This window comes from Lampetra planeri, chromosome 32 (genome assembly GCF_965212315.1).
Source record: "Lampetra planeri chromosome 32, kcLamPlan1.2.h2, whole genome shotgun sequence".
In the NCBI taxonomy this organism is placed as follows: Eukaryota; Metazoa; Chordata; class Hyperoartia; order Petromyzontiformes; family Petromyzontidae; genus Lampetra; species Lampetra planeri.
The window spans coordinates 10,312,130-10,328,018 of record NC_136138.1 but is presented as its reverse complement, the minus strand read 5'-3'; the positions used below and the strand labels follow the sequence as shown (position 1 = coordinate 10,328,018).

Here is a 15,889-nt window from a genome sequence, read left to right as displayed (position 1 = left end):
GCATTTTTTCGTCACCAAGACATTCCATAGTGACCCATTCCCCTGCCATATTTAATCAATTACTTCATGTTATATTACGTTTCAGATTTAAGTTTATTAAAAAAAATGGCCGCCTGCAAAGGGTTCAGGTAAAGAGGCAGAACGGGGAAGCTGAAGATCCGTTGTTGTTGTCGTCATTGTTGTTGTTGTTGTCGTGGTGGTGGTGGTGGCGAGCGAGCAGCCCGAGAACTTGCTGTACACAACGCGCCAGTCGGACGCCGTCCTGAAGCTCACCGACTTCGGCTTCGCCAAGGAGACGACCACCTTCGACTCGCTCAGCACGCCCTGCTACACCCCCTACTACGTGGGTACGTGGGGGGGGGGGGGGCCTCGGGGGAAACCCATGTTGCCCTTCCCCCGCACCTCCGATCATCACGATTGGCTACGTACGGTGCGAAAGAAGTTCAACATACGCACGTACGCGTGTTCGCCCGCTCGCGCGTCACCGTCTCGCCGTGTGTTCCCCTCTCTCTGGGCGCAGCGCCCGAGGTGCTGGGGCCTGAGAAGTACGACAAGTCGTGTGACATGTGGTCCCTCGGAGTCATCATGTACATCCTGTGAGTCCACGTGCTCTTTCTCTCTCTCCTGCTTGATCCCCAATCACCCAGGCCGCTCTCGCGAGCGAAACTTCATCCTGGGCCTCTGAAGTTCTCACCGTGCAGTTAAATAAAATTCACACACTCAAGGGAGCCATCCGTGCACAATATTTCGTGTACAAGCACCTTTATACGTTTTGTTAATTTTTATTTGATTGATTAATTGGTAGCGGTTATGATTGTTTGATAGCGGTGATGGTGCCAGTGCGTTTTCACGCGTTTGTCAGGCCCATTATTCGAGTAATGCTTCTCTTGGTTATTTTCTGCATCTTCTTTGTTCTTCATTTCTCACCATTTACCCCTTTACAGATGCAACAAGACACTCTCAACAATCGCACGTGACCATTATTTTTTGTCTTCTTGGTTCTTTCGGTAAAGTCACGTAGACGGGAAATAATAAAATAATAAAAAATCTTAAATAATAAAATAAAAATTCTCACGACATTTCGGCCACACAAGCAGTCGGCCGAAACGTCGTGGGAATTTTTATTTTATTATGTTTGATTAAAATTATTTTATTTTTTCCCTTCTACGTGACTTTACCGAAAGAACCAAGAAGATGAATCCCTGCAGTCACGAAAGCTTTAAATCGAGATTGTTTTTTGCATTCAAATTGGCCTCATGCTCAAAGAAGCATGGGGAGGTACTCATATTCTATTTCGCAGACTTGAGCGAATGGTGGAAATTCCACATTCCTAAACGAGAGACAAGTCTATCCATACGCCAACCACCGCTGCCCTCCCCACAAAGCAGTCACAGCAGCTACCTGGACGATAGAACCAGAATCAGAATCATTATTTATACTGCAGGAGGAATCCGATTAGCTATAAAGCTCTTTCTGATAGATGACCAGTAGGGGCAGGTCAGAACGTTACAACAACAAACAAATACAAAAACAAAATAGGAGTACAAAGTATAGGAAAAGTAAACAAATCACTTCAAAAATATATACAAATAAAACTGAATTATTTTCATGTTACCATGTAAGATCCACTGAGCTAAGAATAACAGATGTTGCCACCTGTCCTAGTTTTCCCAGGAACATGCTCTTGTTGAGGCAGCTGTTGTCCTGTCCAATCTGCAAGTCTTACCGGGACATTGAAAGCCCCGGGTGTTGTTAGTAGTGTAATTACGATCATGATGATAATAATAATAATGCATATGTTTTTAAAGTGATTTGTTTACCTTTCCTATACTTTCCAATCCTATTGTGGTTTTGTATTGTTTGTGGTTGTAACGCTCTGACCCGCCCCTACTGGACATCCGTGAGGAAGAGCTTCATAGCTCATCGGATTCCTCCTGCAGTATAAATACACATTCTGCATTCGCACATAGGCCTCACCTTATTTACGTACCTTATTTTCTTCTTCCACGGTATGTCCCACGTATTTTTTTGGACCTCCGAGGTGGCAACCGCCCTAAGTTACGACGGTAAATCCAAACCGCCCCGTGACCTCTGACACCGCCCCGCCCCCCCCCCCCTCTGCACAGGCTCTGCGGATTTCCTCCCTTCTACTCGAACCACGGGCTCGCCATCTCTCCCGGCATGAAGAAGCGAATCCGCATGGGCCAATACGAGTTCCCCAACCCCGAGTGGGCCGACGTCTCGGAGGAGGGTGAGTGGTGGGCGACCGCCGGGGCCACCCGCCCGTTCTTTTATTACGCGGGGGAGAGGTCAAACCCGGTGACCTCCGGGCTGCGAAGCCCTCCGAGCCGCGTCACGACGTTGTTCCGCTTTGTCACCCGACAGCCAAGCAGCTGATCCGCCAGCTGCTGAAGACTGATCCCACGCAACGAATGACCATCGCCGAGTTCATGAACCACCCCTGGATCAACGTGAGCGCTCGCACCGCACCGCGTTCATTATCCCCGCACTCGTCAGAGTAACCGAGTCGATGACGATGACGACGATCACCCTGGCACCCCGTGGGGCCACTCACGCGAGCGGTGTGTGTGCGCGTGCCCCGCAGCGCTGGATGGAGGTGCCGCCCACCCCGCTGCACACGAGCCGCGTGCTGCAGGAGGAGCGGGAGATGTGGGACGAGGTGAAGGTGAGCTGTGCCGTGGCGCACGCACGCAGCTCACGCCCGCAGGCCGCGGGTGCCCTTCGTGACAAGTAGAGCCGGGCCATCCTCGCGGGGAGTCATGAACTGAGGAATGAGCGGGTGGGGGGGGTCCGTGCCAGCCGTCCCCGTGTATCACGGTCCCGGGTGGCGCTCATGGAGATCGCAAGCAGTCAAAAAGTGCAACGTATAAAATACCCTTCCCCTAACCCAAAGCCCTAACCCCCTCGTGTTCGGCTAACCCAGGCAAGCCATGCATACGTACATGCCTGTGTGTGCGTGTCTGTGCGTGCATGCGCGTGTCTGTGCACGCATGTGTGTGCGTGTGTGTGTGCGTGCATGCGTGTGCGTGTCTGTGCGCGCGTGTATGTGCGTGCGTGCCCTCCAGGACGAGATGACGAGCGCGCTGGCGACGATGCGCGTCGACTACGAGCAGGTGCGCATCAAGCAGCTCGACGAGTCCAGCAACCCGCTGCTCAACAAGCGGCGGCGGCGGCGGCGCCGGCACCGCCGTGGGGCGGGCGGCAGTCCCCACGTCGACGACGACGACGACGACGAGGAGGAGGAGGAAGAGGAGGAGGCGGGGGGCGGCCGCGGGGAGGAGGAGGTCATCGCCGAGGAGGAGGCGACGCCGCAGGACATGTCCGTGAGCCTCTCCGAGGAGATGCTGGACGCCAGCGAGGGCCCCAACAACAACGCGGACGCTGTCCCCGCGGCGTCCAGCGGCGGGGCCGCGTCTCTCCAGCCCTAACGACGGCCATCCCCCCCCCCCCCCCTTCTCTCTATCTCCCTCCCTCCCTTTCTCTCTCTCTCCTCTCTCTCCTTCACTCGCTCGCCCTCTCCCCACCCAGCCCCTGCCGTTCCCTGTCGTCTCGCCGAGCTCTGGCGGTCGGTGATTAGCGTCGCCGAGCTGCGTCGCCATCACCGGCATCGCGCCGGCGCCGGTCGGGGGTTAGACGCTGCCGAACGAGCACCCGAGGGTCGCCGCGGCCCGGCGATGGGACCTCCTTGCTCGAGACTCTCCGGGTCGTTGGGTGGCCAACGGTCACACAGCGACAGGCGTACTGGATGCGGCGTGCCGGGCGTGGGAAATATTCTCTGGGATGGGTCGCTGGCCCGGACAGACCCCAGATCCCCCCCTTCCTCCCCTCGCCTTGCTGGCGTGAATCTCTGCCCATGCCCCTTCGTCCACAAGCAGCGTAGCAGACCACCCGACTCCATCCTCGGCGCAGAATCCACGGCGACGACCGCCCGACGACGAATCGACGCGGCGCGAGCTGTCGCAGCCCGGGGCTGCGATGAGACCACCAGCCTCCTAACCGACGAGTCGATCTCTGAGATCGCCCCGACGGTGGACGCGATGGTGGAACGTCGAACAACGACGACAAGCGCGGCACAACTCGACAACAGCGGAGAGGCCGCACGGCACGACCACGAGAAGCGACGTGGCGGTTCTGAGATAGCGGGGGGGGGGGGGTCACCAACGTCGCTCACCGAAAGAATCCCACCGAAGCTGCTCGTAAAGTCATCATCGTCATTACTCAGCCATGGTCACTCCACTGTTGGATGAAGGCACCTCGAATGATCCCGGGATGTAGCAATCCAGCCCCGCGACCCGCGCACGAGCCGAAGCTATCGTTCCGTGTCTCGTCTGAAGTGAGAAGAGTAAAACATTCGCGTGTCCGCCCACCGGCGGCGCGGGCTCCTCGCTGCTGAGGGTTTTTGACCACCGGGATGGCCGCGTCCGTGTAAAGCGCGTCCTCTACTACGAAGCCGTGGCTGGAAACATCGCTGGACGTTCTGCCAAATGTGGCTCCAGCGAGGATAATCCAGACACCTTTCATTGGCGTCATAACAACATCGACGACGATGACGACGGTCTACAGAGCTTTTGTCCACCCACCGCTCGCAATGAAGCTCTCTCATGCGGACCGATTGTGGGGGTTGTCTGGACACATTTTGACATCGCGCGCCGGTGAGTGTGTGGGCTATTGGTGGGGTCGCTGGGTGTGTCGCGTGGGACCGGTCCTCCATATATCAATCACCGCCGATGTTGGCCTAGGCTAAGGATCGAGTTGAGGCCACCGAGTTGAGATCACGGCTTGCCGAGCCTCCCAGAGCGGTGGTGGCGAAGCGAGTTGGAGCACTTCCACTTGGAGGCGCCACTGGGTTCGACCCCGTGGCGAGTGATGTCTGAACCGGTTTCTGGACTCCTCCCCCCCCACCCCCCCGACTTCACCTTCCTCCACTGACCAGCGCGGTGAAGTATGGTTAAACAATCCCAATGACCAACACGTTATGGGGATGTTACTAATCTAGCAGTAGATTGGCAAAGGCCTGTTAATAATATCAATAACACTGGTCAACAACAAAAAAAGTTTTTTTCTGGCCTGGACTTTTGCAGATGTTTTAGACTAATTTCAGGGTGCTGATTCCAAATCTGATCTCAGATTTGCTCTATCACATCTCATTTTTATGCTATCGGCATACCCCATTTTCATTGATTTTACCCGAAATTAACTCTGTCACTTATGATTGCAAGTTGTTGCGAGTCAGTGACTGCTTTAGTGTTAAAATATGGTGCTGTATTTTTAGGATAGTGTGTTTATAATATTATTTTATGTAGATATCCACATTTATTTAATATTTTTCTTCTGCAGTTTTTATTGAAAATGCATTTTTTGATATCTCAAAAACCTGATGTGATAGACAAAAACTGATGCCAGATTTGGAATCGGCACCCCAAAATTACCTTAAGACCGTTGGAATACCTTATGCCAGAAAAAGTGTGTTGACCAGTGTATAATTCTTCTTATTATTGATGTCCCGCTGCTGTGCTAACACTGGCCACTGATGTTGCGAAGGTTTCCCCCGCGTGTGAAGGCGGCCGGCGAAGTCTGTAGGCTTTCACACACGCCACCACTTTGTTCGCGATGTTTTCGTTTCATTGTCACGGCGTTTTTAGAATGGCGCGCTGCGGCAGCGGTTGGCGTGAGTTTAACACGTGGCAGGCTTTTCGAGACCAATGTCATCCACAATACAGGTAAAAAAAAAAGATTGGGGTCGGATCGCGTAAATTAAAATGTGTGGTTAAAGCCGCCACCACCCGACACGGCCAATTTAGTGGTGGTGGTGTTGTGCGCGCCGTGCGTGGCTGTCCGTGCGGTATTCCGATTGCCCCTCGCTCGGGCTCGTAACACGACGCGAGCTCTCTCGCATGTTGAACAAAATGCACTACGGAGCTCAGTTCACAATGGTTGAACCCTCGGCATGGCGATTTCTAATTTTCGCATTTCATCGGGAAATTTGAACCCAAAATCAGGCCCCCGTGATGCGAAATTTCTGGACGATCCGAGTGGGTTTTTTTTTTTTACGGATTGGCGTGAAGATGAAATATATACAGCTGTGACGTCACGCTGCGCTCTTGAGCCACAAAATAAAAGCGTCGGCGCACAGCTGCCGGGTGACGTCACACTTGTGTTGGCAAGTAGACACGTGACGTCATCGCGGCATGTCCACTGATCAGAATGTCAGACGCAAAATTGTCCAGATCGTTTGAAACACGTGCCCATTACGTGCACTCGCACACTCAAACCCCAACTATTAAACTATTAAAACGACGATACTATTTTTTTTATTTTGACAGGTATAGCATTTTTTCAGAAGCGACCTGGCCACAAATGATCGCCCAATGAAGTGGCTTGTCACGTGGACATTCACAGCAGCCAAATGCTCAACGCGTTCCTCAATAGCACTGTGACTTTGAACAGAGGCAGAATATTCTTGGCGACGTTTCAGGCAGTGTCCCTTATGCAGAGCACACGAGCCCCTTGCTCACGTACTCTGAAGACGGTCCCACTACCTGAAACGTCGCCTGTTGCATACGTTTCGTCGTAAGGCCGCCGCGTTGTTGACCGACCGTGCTGAATGTTCGTGTTGTTGTTGTTGTTTGTGCGCCAATGCAGCAGCGGTGGTAGCAACATCATCAAACAATTTTCTTATGCACTCGGCACGTGGCGACGCACGGATTCAGCGATCGAAACGGAACGTTCCGCTCACGAGACTGCGCGAGAGGAGATGGCCAACAAAACATCGATTCACGCGTGTGCGGTGGGGTAAGGCGCCTTGGGACATGAGTGGAAGGCGCCTTACATATACATGTTAATTGTTATTATTGTTAAAGTGAGGCTACGCGCTCAAACCTCTGCCGAGATGTCTTGGGCAGCGTGGATGAGTCGGTCAAATTATCCTGTCGAGTGGCTCTCTCTGAAGATCGGCATTCATCAGCGACAGTTTTTATCATTGATAAGAGGCATGTAAGTTACCATATCTACAAGCAAAACTGCCGACTTGTTTAATTTATGTTGCGTATCCTGGTGGAGGAGTTGGCAAAAACACCCTCTAGAGGGCCCTCCACCGGACGGACTGTCAAGAGCTGACTCTTCGCGAATGCCCCTTCCACCAGCAGGGTGGCGCGAGTCGGCAATTGCAGGGCTGCGCCTCCGCCGGTAATGATGACGTAAGAATATGGGGGAAGAAATAAAATGAAAAGCCACCCGTCCTATTCTTGAATCCAAATGTGGCCCAGAATCGTGAATTTGTTTTCGTTGACTTGATAGAGGGCGGCGTTTATGTGTGGGGGGGGGGGGGGGGTGGAGTGGATCATTGCATCTCTAAGATGGACAATCGTATTAATGAACATTCGTAAACAAAAGGTTGCATCGTACAAGTCATGTTCGTCAATGCTTGAGAAACAAACAAAGTGCAACCCGGAAATGTTCTCATCGCCTTACCCGAATAATTTTTTTTTGCTGCGTGTGCACTCGTGTTCATTTATTTTTCCGTTTGGTCAAAAGTGGTTTTCCCTGCGGTTCAACCTTCCCACTTATGTAAAAAAGAAATTTTCTCGAATGTTATGACCGCGGTAACTCTGCTGCTTGTACAACAGCCATCGGCGGTAGAGCTCATTCGAGCGCGCAAGGCACCGCACGCGCGTGCCGTGCCGGCCTTCGTAGAGGCGCTCGCTTAACAGCACTTGCCCCAAAAACAGTCTGCTAAAGGCCAGACGGGAGATCTTTATCTCTGTTTCTGAACAAGGCAGAGGAGGTTCGCTGCCGGGCAGTCGGAGGCAGTCGCCCTCCAGCAGCAGCGGAGGGCAGAGAAGCGACGCTCACAACAAGGAGCGGAGCGCCGGGCAGATAAAACGCAGCAAGTTGGCACGGTGGGGAGCACAGGGTGGTATATCGGGCAGACGTCTCAAGTCAGTCAACCCATTGGCACCTGGGCTCTGTTCCGTCACCTCCTGGCCGGCAGCGAGCCTTCGACACTTTCACGAGTCCTCAAAGTGCACCTAGCATGGCACGGGCGCCGTGGTGACGTCACCGCCACTTAGTGGTGCACGGCGGTTGTTGTTGGTGTTGTTGTGTGTACGTGCGCACGCATATGCGTTCAGATGATTTTATTATCACCGTCATCCCCTTTGTTAACTCGGACACTAAATTGTAGCCATTTTAAACTGAATAACAACAACGAAAAAAAAATTGTGGTATTAAAATGCAAAGAAAACCCGGAGTGTTGTTTTTCATTGACGTGTTGGGGAGATGTGAAAAGGTGCGGCCGGAGGTACGGACGGACGTGTGCGTCACCCCACGTTTAGCAAATGGAACGTTCCATTTAGTAAGCAAGCCGCATTTTGCCGATGGGATAATCTTGGAATGGTATGGTCCACTCGCGGGCACGGGATGCCTGCACCCGAACTGATTGGAGCACCCCGCACCTCCGATTAGCACGGCTGGCCACGTACGGCGCGAAAGAAGTCCATCGTACACACGTGCATCCATCTGTCCGCCGCACGTTGTCAGCGGAACAAGCAAAGGCACGCCTCCGTGTCAGTCGGCGTGGAAGGCGTCGTTGAGATGAAACGTCAATTTCGAATTTCTCGAGAGAGGAGGACAGCCCCTCCGTGTCGCAGAACGGCTCCACTGGAAGTGGAAACCCCAGAGCTACCTTCGAGAGATGCTTTTTCAAAGTGATCTCTGCTCCACGCACAACACTAGGGGGCATCGCGGCACCTGAAAGGAGGTTTGGCATCCGCAGCCCCGGGACGGGCGGTGACGCCGGACGGGACAACCGCCACGGAGATGGAGCCGCGACATCAGATATTCGCGCAGGAGTGAGATGGATCATGGTATCACGTGACCACGAGAGGGGCAAGGGGGGGGGGTGACCCTTCTTGCAGAACTGACGACGACATGGCTGATGATGCTGTGCGAGACGTGTGTGTGTGATGTGTGTGTGTGTGATGTGTGTGATGTGTGTGTGTGTGATGTGTGTGTGTGATGTGTGTGATGTGTGTGTGATGTGTGTGTGTGTGTGATGTGTGCGTGTGATGTGTGCGTGTGATGTGTGCGTGTGATGTGTGTATGTGATGTGTGATGTGTGTGTGTGATGTGTGTGTGATGTGTGTGTGTGATGGGTGTGTGATGTGTGTGTGTGGTGTGTGTGTGATGTGTGGTGTGTGCATGTGATGTGTGTGATGTGTGTGTGTGGTGTGTGTGTGATGTGTGTGTGATGTGTGTTTGATGTGTGTGTGATGGGTGTGTGATGTATGTGATGTGTGTGTGTGGTGTGTGTGATGTTGTGTGTGTGATGTGTGTGTGAAGGGTGTGTGATGTGTGTGTGATGTGTGTGTGATGTGTGTGTGATGTGTGTGTGTGTGATGTGTTTATGACAACTACATTCGGTGTGGTAGGGCTACAGATTTCTCGTGCGATATGTTTTGCTGTTGACTCACACGTTGCTGCGGGTTATTCGTCAGCAAACATGCTGATGAACTTTCATGAACCTCTGTGGGAATTGAATGCCTGTCGGCTAAGGGAGTTTGCTACACCTCTCCCCTCTCGTCTCACTCTACTCCCCTCCACGCACTCTGCTACCTCTCCCCTCTCATCTCACTCTACTCCCCTCCACGCACTCTCCTGCCTCTCCCCTCTCGTCTCACTCTACTCCCCTCCACGCACTCTGCTACCTCTCCCCTCTCATCTCACTCTACTCCCCTCCACGCACTATCCTGCCTCTCCCCTCTCGTCTCACTCTACTACCCTCCACGCACTCTGCTACCTCTCCCCTCTCATCACACTCTACTCTCCTCCACGCACTCTCCTACCTCTCCCCTCTCATCTCGCTCCACTCCCCTCCACGCACTCTCTCCCGTGCTCAACCTTTGCTCAGTGAGAGATCGCTCATTCTCCTCTGCTGTGCCCATACGTTTATATGTCCTCCCCCCCTGCCGTCCGTGCTGTCGACTGCCTGCACCTCTTCCAGTTCAGCTTCGAGACCTTCATTTCCTTCCGCCTGTGACTGCCCGCCTCTGCGCAGCGCACGCAGAGCGAGTGGCGCAGTGGGTAAGCGCCGCACTGCGAACCTGGAGACGCCAGGGGCCGTCCATAAATGACGTCACGCGATTTTGGACCATTTTTGACCCTCCCCCCCCACTCGTCACACGGCGTCACAAAAAGTCAGACCCCCCCCCCTCAAATATGACGTCACAAAGCTCTGCCCTCCCCCCCAAATAAAACATGCTTCAAGTGGCTTTAAACTATTGTCATTGTAGTGCGTATTTAATGTGGCGCTGCACTCTGATGTTGTAGGAGAAAACATTTCTTAAAAAAGTCTATTTAAGTAGAACGTGTTGTCTATATTTATTTAAAGTTGCGCATTTTGATGTGACGTCACATTTCTCAACCCCCCCCCCGCTCGTCACACATCGTCACAAATGTCTGACCCCCCCCCCCCCAGGTGCGTGACGTCATTTATGGACGGCCTCCCACTTCGTTTCACCAGGCACGGACAACCTTCGTGGAGAGTGAATATCTCCACGTGAGATTGATACCCCCCCCCCCCAACCTGCTGGATCCGGCTGTCCGCCGTAGCGGTTCGGCGTCTGTGAAGATGCGACCGCACTTAGTAGACGAGACACGCGGATCCTAATTGATTGCACGTGCAAGGTTATTGCTGTTCAAATACCGAGGAACACCGCTCGGCATGTTCGCACCTCGGAGGTGGAGGAGGAGGAGGAGGAGACGCGACAGAGGAGGCGGCTGCAGTGTTTATTGTGACGAGGCGCTCAGCGCGAGCAGCAGCAACGTATCATCATCATCGTCATCATCATCATCATCACCATCATCATCATCACCATCATCATCATCACCATCATCATCGTCATCATCGCCATGATCATCATCGTCACCATCATCATACCACTTTTGTCAGCGCGATAAAAAAAATAACACCCCGTCGCGTTAAAGCGCACGACAGAAAGAAATACAAAAGTTAACATTAAATAAACTTAAATTATCATAAATTATCACAACAGCGATTGTTAATAAATATATAAAACATTTCATATTTTATATATAAATATATAACATATAAAATATCTTTTTATAATAAATACCATCGTCTTCTTGGTTTTTTCGGTAAAGTCACGTAGAAGGGAAGTAATAAAATAATAAAAATAAAACATAATAAAATGATTCTCACGACGTTTCGGCCACAACGCAAGTAGCCGTATTACTTCCCTTCTACGTGACTTTACCGAAAAAACCAAGAAGATGAATCCCTGCAGTCACGAAAGCTTTAAATCGAAAAATAAATACCATCGTGCCTACTTGATCGAAATTTATACCTTTTAAAAAGTTCAAGTAATACGTTTTACCATCAGCTCAAAACGGAATAAATAGTAATGTCATTGATAAAGAGTCACTTAATAAAAAACATCGGCTCAAAACGTAATAAATAGTAACAATGTAACTGTTAAATAGTAACTGTACTTAATAAATAGACAATACATAGCAATGTTTTTTTTAACAATTCACTTTGATTAAAATATCGCTAGCGTGCAGCCCGTGTCGCGTCCGGGACAATACCTTGAGCACGTGACTGGAGGTGAGGGGGGGGCTGCCACGTGACTGGGGATGGGGGGGCTGCCACCTTTGAGGCTGACAAACAAAAAAGCCCCAGGCACGAATCTCGCAAAAGTTACAAAAAAATATCTCACGACCACCTCTCAAGCAGGGGGGGTTGGGGGGGGCACCACGGCGCCACTGACGCAACACCGCAACTTGCGATGTCCTGGTGGGAACGAGAGACTCGGCAGGACAGATGCACCTCTGGTTTGACCAGCATGTCGCGGGCAACCTTCCCCACGCTGCACGTGTGCCGAGTTAAACGCAGGCACAGCGAGAGGTATACTGGATGTGCTTCGCCGGGCGCGGACGCATTTTGGATCGCACAGTCCTGAGTGTTGGCACAGCAGCGGCAGCAGCGACAGAGCGCGGCTCACTGCCGGGACTTTCTGTGCCGCTTCTCTCCACCCTGCCGCTGCAGCTTTCCGCCTCGCTGCTTCTTCGCTCCCGGCTTCCGCTTGCCGCCGCCGCCGCCGCCGCCTCCGCTGCGCCGACTGCCCGACGGCTTCTGGCGATCCGCGCGCTCTGTGCACGCGATGGGCAGCAGCTCCGTCTCTCGGAGCACCTTGCGGAGCATCGCCTCGTCCGAGGGAATCTGCGTCGACGGGGAAGAACGCGCGGGCGGACACGGTGAGCACATCGAGTTATCCCCGCCACGCCGGTCGGCCAGTTGCGGTTACGGACTGCGATTGACTGACCACGTAAAACCTCTAGGACGCGTTCCCGTGTGCGCGTTGTTGCTGCAGGGACTTGTCAAGCTCACCTTGAGTTTGGCTTCAGCGAGTTTTGCCATGATTTCCCTGAATGTGGCGTCCTGTTCGCCTTCCTGCTTCGTTCCCTGTTGAAACAAAACAAAGAATCCAACGTCAGTGTCAAGTGTAACACAAACGTAAGCTCCCTCTCATTCAGCAGCGCCCTCGTGACTTGCCAGAAGCGGCGGTGAGAGGCTTCGGATCACTTCCTCCAGAGTCTCAATTCATGAACAGAATAAATGTGAGCCAAGCAGTGCAAGATATGCGAATATTGAACTTTAACCCTTGAAGCTCTCGCTTTGTTTAAGGTCAACGGTGGTTGCCTGATGGATTTGACTGACTCCCGTAGGAATGTAAATTACGTGAATTATCCATCACTAGCGCAGGATGGTCGAGGCAGATGGAATCCGTCGCTCAACATCCCACGTAAGTGGCCATCATAGAGCTACATCTGAGATCCCTTCCAGTTGAACTCTGGTCCACGCACCGTGCGTCTGTGTGAGAGCGCGGTGTGGCCCTCTGGACTCACGCAGCTGGGTCGAACGAAGCTGTGAAATGTGCCGCGTTCCTTCTTCGCTTCCGTGTTGTTCATGAACCGCAGAGTTCCCGCTGCGTGGAAGGCGGCCGCGTACAGCTCGGCCACTGCCTTGCGGAAGAGGCACACGCTGGTCTCGTCTTGCTTCAGCTGCGGGGGAGAGAGGGGAGAGACGCGGTGAGCAAAGTGACAATCATCAGCATGATGATGATGACGATGATGACGATGTATTATTGATGGTGCATTGTTGAACACGAGCGAAGCCGAGCAATTGGCAATGCCAACGTACCACGTGGTGACGCATTTCATCCGTGTTGGGCAGGATCCTGAAGTTGCGCTGATCATCTGGGACCTGCACAGCACACGTGACAGCGCAGCGTTAGTTACACGAGCTGTGGTACTGCGAGCACGTGTCCTGTGGAGTGCACGCGCTGCACCATACAGGCTGACTGATCGTTCATGCAGGAAAAGAGGCAATTAACCGCTATCTGCAGGAGGTAATTGGGGGAGCGGTGGCAATTGCCGCTCGGCTAAGTCACGATTCTGGCGATGCGCGCTCCGCTCCATGCAATGCCCATCCTTCACACACCGCGACGACGAACCGGCTCAGAGACGCTCATTCATTCAATGTGCGACGTCACTTACTTGATTCACGACCTTCACGAGTTGCTTCATGTGCTCGCTGCTCAGAAACCCCGACGTGCAGATGTCCATTCCCGTCGTCCTGGCGTTCGCCTGCAGGGCCATTGCGGCCACGAGGCACAGCAGGAGCGCGCACGAGCCGCGAGTTTCCATCCTCTTGGTGAGTGCTGGCGGTAGAAGTTGCCGCTGCGATGGTGACCCTCGACGACGGCGACGACGCGATCGCGTTCACGGAGTTTCGATGAGTCGGGGCGAGTCGCCTTCAACCGAGTTGCTAGCGGAGAGTCACGCCAAGTATCCACCGACTGAGCTCCTCTCGCTGGCTTTGAGAGCTCCATGATACCTGCCTCGGCTTTTATATCGTCCACGGGTGAAACCCTCCGTCGGAAAGCCCGTCTAATCGAAAGTAGAGACGGCTGCGTTCGCTGCAGCGGTTTTCACCGTTGCGTCACGGCGGAGCGGATGGGAGAATTCCCCCCACCTCCTTTCTCTCTCTTCCGTGCCGCTGCCGCAGCTGTAGGCACCGCCCCTGCTGCTGCTGCAACTCCCCCTGCAAACGGAAACCGAATATTGGCGGTGGCTTTCGAGTGACGTGGGGCTACCTGGCGTTGCGAGTGGGCGGTGAGAGAGTTCAACTTCCTTCTTTCTGCTTACTGAGCTGTCGCGAGCAACTCCCTCGAGGCTGGCTCCCCCTCCCCCCCACCGTCACGTGTGGCTGCCCTGTTCGCCGCAGGGCGTCTTGAGTGTCACGTGTCCCCCGGTTGGTTTCACTTCGAGACGTTCCCCGAAGCCGCGCTTGAACTCCGACAACACGTTCCGCTTCCTCTACTCGAACGGCATCGCGACGATGGTGGTGGTGGTGATCATCGTCGTGGTCCTAATCATGTTCATCATCGTAATCATCACCTTGATCATCATCATTTTTCCGATATTAGGAATCCACTGGAGCTATGCACTTTTATATCCGAATTGAAAACTTATAATCTTTAGAACTGCTTTTTGTCTTTAGTTTGTTCCCCCCCACCCACCGCCGCACCGCCGATTAGCACCGTGGGCGACGTACGGTGCGAAAGAAGTTCAACACACACACAAAATGTAGAGAATAATTCAAAGCGCAATGCATGAGTCGTGGATCTAACAACGCCAGCCAAGTTCACTTGTGCTCTTGTGTTGAGCGTGTTCATCGGCATAATGTCCGACGTTTCGCTTCACGCGCTGGCAGGGAACTTCTTCGGGCAGCAAACTTGAACGGCGGCAACTCTCCATCTCCCTTCGTTTAAGGTTTGCCGGCTGCTGGCGTTTGATGTAAGCCTGCCGATGTAGTGAATTTCCTGAAGTAGGTGCCAAGCACGCGGAGCGAAACGTCTGACATCACGCGGCACGACCCGAAAGGGGAGAGCTGGGCTGCGATTCGCCGGTGTCGTCAAACAGAAGTGTCGCACGTGTCACGGTGCATTCTCATTTCTACCCAGAGTGAGCACCTAGAGCCTTGCAGGGACGCCACGCATCGTAGAATACATCAGTCGATTTTAAGTGAAGTCATTGTGAGAATACGCAAGTTGGTATTATCGGTATCAAGGAACCTGCGGTATGAACACGACGTTTCGGGAAACCGCTCTCCTTCGGAGCAACCAGAAAGTGATGTCCGTATAGGATCGTGTCTCGTGATGATGAGAGGGTAAAGATAGAGGCGCAGCCCTGCAATGCGTTGCTCGCGGGACTGCTGGCGGACGGGCCTCCGCTGAAAGGAGCTTTGGAGAACTCCTTTCGACAGATATCTGTTAAACTTCCACGCAGGCCAGGCGTCTTGGATAAGTTGGGAGTACCCACACTTACTCCGATCAACTAACTGCGTTGTCACGACACGTTGGGGAAATGGATACTCTCAATGTACCGTGAACAACCAGACCACTTAACGGTGCCAATATCTCTTAACCAAAACTCTGATGGGTGCTGCTTTTAGTAATCGCGGTCTTGCGTTCGGAGGCAGCGGAATGGCATCGCGAGCCCTGCACCACCACCAACTTCATCGCCACCACCACCACCAACAACGTCGCCACCACCACCATCGCCACCACCACCACCAACAACATCTCCACCACCACCAACATCACCACCACCGCCACCACCACCATCGCCGCCACCAACACTGCCGCCACCACCACCATCGCGAGCCCTGCACCACCACCAACAACACCACCACCACCAACAACGTCGCCACCACCACCATCGCCACCACCACCACCACCAACAACATCTCCACCACCACCAACATCGCCACCACCGCCGCCACCAC

At 53.2% G+C, this 15,889-nt stretch overlaps 2 protein-coding genes across 3 annotated transcripts in view; one reads left to right on the top strand and one right to left on the bottom strand.

Moving 5' to 3' along the window:
* Window positions 1-8,263, top strand: part of LOC144729450 (MAP kinase-activated protein kinase 2-like) — a 67,737-nt gene extending 59,474 nt beyond the window's left edge. Inside the window, exons 5-11 of one of the 2 annotated variants that reach the window (XR_013587705.1) lie at window positions 221-347; window positions 521-596; window positions 2,127-2,251; window positions 2,386-2,471; window positions 2,606-2,686; window positions 3,087-4,673; window positions 6,664-8,263. Coding sequence is in view for 1 of the 2 variants with exons in the window: in XM_078609749.1 (XP_078465875.1) it covers window positions 221-347; window positions 521-596; window positions 2,127-2,251; window positions 2,386-2,471; window positions 2,606-2,686; window positions 3,087-3,449 (858 nt within the window). In the remaining variant the exon portion in view is untranslated. Of the gene's footprint in view, window positions 1-220; window positions 348-520; window positions 597-2,126; window positions 2,252-2,385; window positions 2,472-2,605; window positions 2,687-3,086 lie in introns of both variants that reach the window. The other variant, XM_078609749.1, reaches the window with a different exon arrangement.
* A 2,529-nt stretch (window positions 8,264-10,792) lies between these two features.
* LOC144729449 (uncharacterized) lies at window positions 10,793-14,039 on the bottom strand. Its single transcript, XM_078609748.1, has 5 exons — window positions 13,597-14,039; window positions 13,241-13,303; window positions 12,946-13,101; window positions 12,428-12,502; window positions 10,793-12,259 (listed from the first exon to the last, which is right to left on the bottom strand). Exons 1-5 carry the CDS (start codon window positions 13,744-13,746, stop codon window positions 12,038-12,040), a joined length of 666 nt encoding a protein of 221 aa, XP_078465874.1. The 5' UTR covers window positions 13,747-14,039; the 3' UTR covers window positions 10,793-12,037.
* Window positions 14,040-15,889: the final 1,850 nt, after the last annotated feature.

Excerpts from the sequence above, each read along its gene's own strand:
- LOC144729449 (XM_078609748.1), bottom strand. The coding sequence starts at position 13,746 with ATGGAAACTCGCGGCTCGTGCGCGCTCCTGCTGTGCCTCGTGGCCGCA. Across the intron at positions 13,304-13,596 it reads TCGTGAAGGTCGTGAATCAA|GTCCCAGATGATCAGCGCAA; the intron begins GTAAGTGACGTC and ends TGTGCTGTGCAG. Across the intron at positions 12,260-12,427 it reads TCGCTGAAGCCAAACTCAAG|ATTCCCTCGGACGAGGCGAT; the intron begins GTGAGCTTGACA and ends CCGTCGACGCAG.